The following is a 3,179-nucleotide window of genomic DNA, read 5'->3' as shown; positions in this document are numbered from 1 at the left end:
TTGCGCCCCCGCGCCCTCCCCCCCCCCCTCTCTCTCTCTCTCTCTCTCTCTCTCTCTCTCTGCCCATTTATTTCATGGATTCATAAAGAATGTGACCCGAAGTGACAATTATGATTGTAAGCAAAGTGATCTATTAATTGTTTTCTGCAATTATCCATGACACAAACAAACCAACATGCCATATACATGTGGAGATGTTTCTATCATGTTGATACCCATACCAATAGAGCCTTTGTGGAGAAGCATGGGCAAAAATAAACAAAGAAATTGATTGTTTTAGCCAATGAGAAGAAGACATATGTTTAAAGTCTTGTGTGAGGCAACCTTATGAGCCACATGTTTTGATTTCATGAAAGGTATTTAGGAACCCATTTCTCAAGTTCCTAAAAAGCTCTCAAAATGAAGGTCTTGCAAAAAGCCCCTGGAAATTACAGCTAGCTATCTTTTTTTGTGGGATTCAAGGATGAATCTAGAGCCATACACAGCATATTACACTAGAGAAGAATCAAAATCATCACCATGGGACACTTCAAAGCTGGTTTACGAGACGGAGTTGAAAACAAATTCAATGAAATGGGATGAAAGAAAAAGGATGGGTTAATTTGCCACTACAAATTTGAAAGTCTTCCAACCCAACAACACTCAGATAACCTACAATGAAATCCTTGAAATTATTGCATGAACCATTGCCCCCCAATTCGATCTCCTAAGCAATCCATTATCCTTGCATTACTCCTTGAATCATTGCCCCACTCCTTTAATAAAGCCCATAACCTAAGATTATATTATGTTATTACATGTATTAACTACCCTCTCTCCCTTAGTTTCCACCATGACCATCTGAGAGCTTCAAAACGCCTTTTAAGGCCGGCCAAATTTTGCATAATGACTTCTCACACAAGCGCTTGCCCACAATGTGGGCACCAAGGGTTCCCTCTGTGGATCATGAAATGGGAAAGGCAATGGTGGCAGCCCATCATTTCCAGCTTCAAATTATCTTCTGATTTGTCTTCAAAAGATGGGTGGTTGCATTTTGGATCGAATTCACAAGGGTTTTCTGAGTAGGGATGGTTATTGCATGTTTCCAAAGGGCTCCACTTGCTTTCTACTTCCATGTCTTGTTCATCTCTGGTGGCTTCATAGAGGCTGCTGCGCTGTGAAGTGATGCACTCTGAGCTTCTTTCTACCTCTTCTGTCACACTGGATTGAAGCTCCCACCCTTCACTAGCTTGCTGCAGAAGCACACTTATCCTCTCATTTGCAAGCTGCAGCACTTTCCTCGGATCAACGAACGACCTCTTGCAGCTCTTCCAATCAATATAGTACACTTGCCCAGTCTATGGGGAAAAAAAAACAAAAAAAAACAAACAAACAAACAAATGCCAATTACTATCTAATTAAAAGAGTATACATGTCATATCATTTATGTATTTGCATTTATAAGACCCAACAATGTTTTACACTATATATATATATATATATTTATATACATTTATTGTGCCGATAATGTTATACATGTATGAACTGGATAATTTTAAGTGAAAAGTAGACAAAATTATAAAGACAACAGAAATCAGGAAATGAACTTGTCATATATATGTGTGTGTATATATCTATATATCTATATCTATATATACATAATATATACATATGCATATGTATATATATATACACACACATATGTACATGTACATATATGTGTGTATGTATATATGTATATATGTATATATGTGTGTGTCTTATACACACACATATATATATATATATATATATATATATATATATATATATATATATATATATATATATATATATATATATATATATATATATGCTTTAGAAATGAAATGAGGAGAAAAGCCATGAGGAAATTGAAATCATACATTTATAGATGTGAAACAAATTTGAATAAAAAAAGAATGCCAGGCATACTCGGAGATCCAAGAGTTGCTCCCAGCCTTCGGGTAGAGAACCTTGGGAGCTGATTTCCACAAGGGGCTCGGAAACCTTATATTGATTACTAGCGGTATCATCGACTCCAGAGAAATGCGTGCCGTTGATGGGCTTTGATTTGTTTAAAGCAGAGAGGCGAGCAGAGCCATGTTGTTGCTGCAGCAGCAGAGACAGGTGGGTCTCTATGGCCCCTAGGGCTTCCTTAGACCACCTCTGTACTGCTGTGTATGCTGAGGACACTGTTGCAGAAGATGAAGAAGCTTGGCTCTCTGCTTTGCTCGTTGCGATTCGAGCTTGCAAACCCACGCTGTTAAGCTCCAATGCAGATATTGAGCACATTGCCATCGCCATAGATTGTTGCTGATAATCCCTGAGCTTAACCTTAATTGAGAAAAAGCCCTTCCTCCATATTGCCTTACTATTGCATTGATCTGATTAATTTACTCACAACCAGATGGAAGCTCCTAATCACCGCAATAATCTGATCTTTTGTTTTTCCAGTCACCTCCAGCTCCATAGTTGGTTATTGGAACTCCGCCATCCGCTAATTGTGGGACTATTGCTCTTGCATTGCTTATGAGCAAATGCTCCAAACCCAATATTGACGTAGCTAATCGCTGCACTAATCTTTACCCAAAACCCAATCAGGAAGCAGCTAATTATCACACAAATCTAAGCCCCAGCTGGCGCAATATAGACGGAGCTAATCACTGCAGTAACCAGCTAATGGATGCACTCCAGGCCTGATAGCCAATAATAAAGCAGCAAACAACTGAACTAAACAGCTAATTACGACACAAATTTCAGATCAAGGAGCGATTTAGACGGAATTAATCACTGCACTAACCTCACCGCAAGATACAGAAGTGCAGAAGCAGCAATAATCACTGAATTCCAAGCCTGATACACAATAATAGAGCAGCTAATCACTGGACTAATCAGAATGAAGTTGAACGATAAAATCTAGGTGTGCAGCAACAAGTGCAACGAAGAGAAAGTGCTAACTAAATAGGAGCAAAGCAACAAGGCACAAAGGCAAAAATTTTGTGGTGAGATGGTAGGGGAATCCAAGGCAGATTTAACTGATTTGAGGGCGGGAACAAGAAATGCGTGTGGGTGGTGTTGAATTGTTTAATAAAGGCTGTTTATTTGGTAAATTAATTAGAACTTTGTGTATCCAAGCATCCAATGCCAGTTTTGCAATAATAAGGTGGACGCGGAGAAAC

General features: G+C 38.8%; 1 protein-coding gene across 1 annotated transcript; it reads right to left on the bottom strand.

The window, feature by feature from the left end:
• Nucleotides 1-640: 640 nt before the first annotated feature.
• On the bottom strand, nucleotides 641-2,816 carry LOC147641806 (uncharacterized). Its single transcript, XM_086818823.1, has 2 exons — nucleotides 1,933-2,816; nucleotides 641-1,337 (listed from the first exon to the last, which is right to left on the bottom strand). The coding sequence occupies exons 1-2, from the start codon at nucleotides 2,302-2,304 to the stop codon at nucleotides 894-896; spliced, it is 816 nt and encodes a 271-aa protein (XP_086674949.1). The 5' UTR covers nucleotides 2,305-2,816; the 3' UTR covers nucleotides 641-893.
• Between the last annotated feature and the right edge of the window lie 363 nt (nucleotides 2,817-3,179).

Source organism: Cibotium barometz, chromosome 1 (assembly GCF_041138505.1).
Source record: "Cibotium barometz isolate CiBa-2024 chromosome 1, ASM4113850v1, whole genome shotgun sequence".
In the NCBI taxonomy this organism is placed as follows: domain Eukaryota; kingdom Viridiplantae; phylum Streptophyta; class Polypodiopsida; order Cyatheales; family Cibotiaceae; genus Cibotium; species Cibotium barometz.
Note: the sequence above shows the minus strand (reverse complement) of the source record. Positions and strands in the feature narration are given on the sequence as shown.

What these genes read in the sequence shown, in the direction of transcription:
- LOC147641806 (XM_086818823.1), bottom strand. Translation starts at nt 2,304, where the DNA reads ATGGCGATGGCAATGTGCTCAATATCTGCATTGGAGCTTAACAGCGTG. An exon ending in AGCAACTCTTGGATCTCCGA is followed by an intron (nt 1,338 to 1,932) that starts GTATGCCTGGCA and finishes TTTTCCCCATAG; the next exon opens with ACTGGGCAAGTGTACTATAT.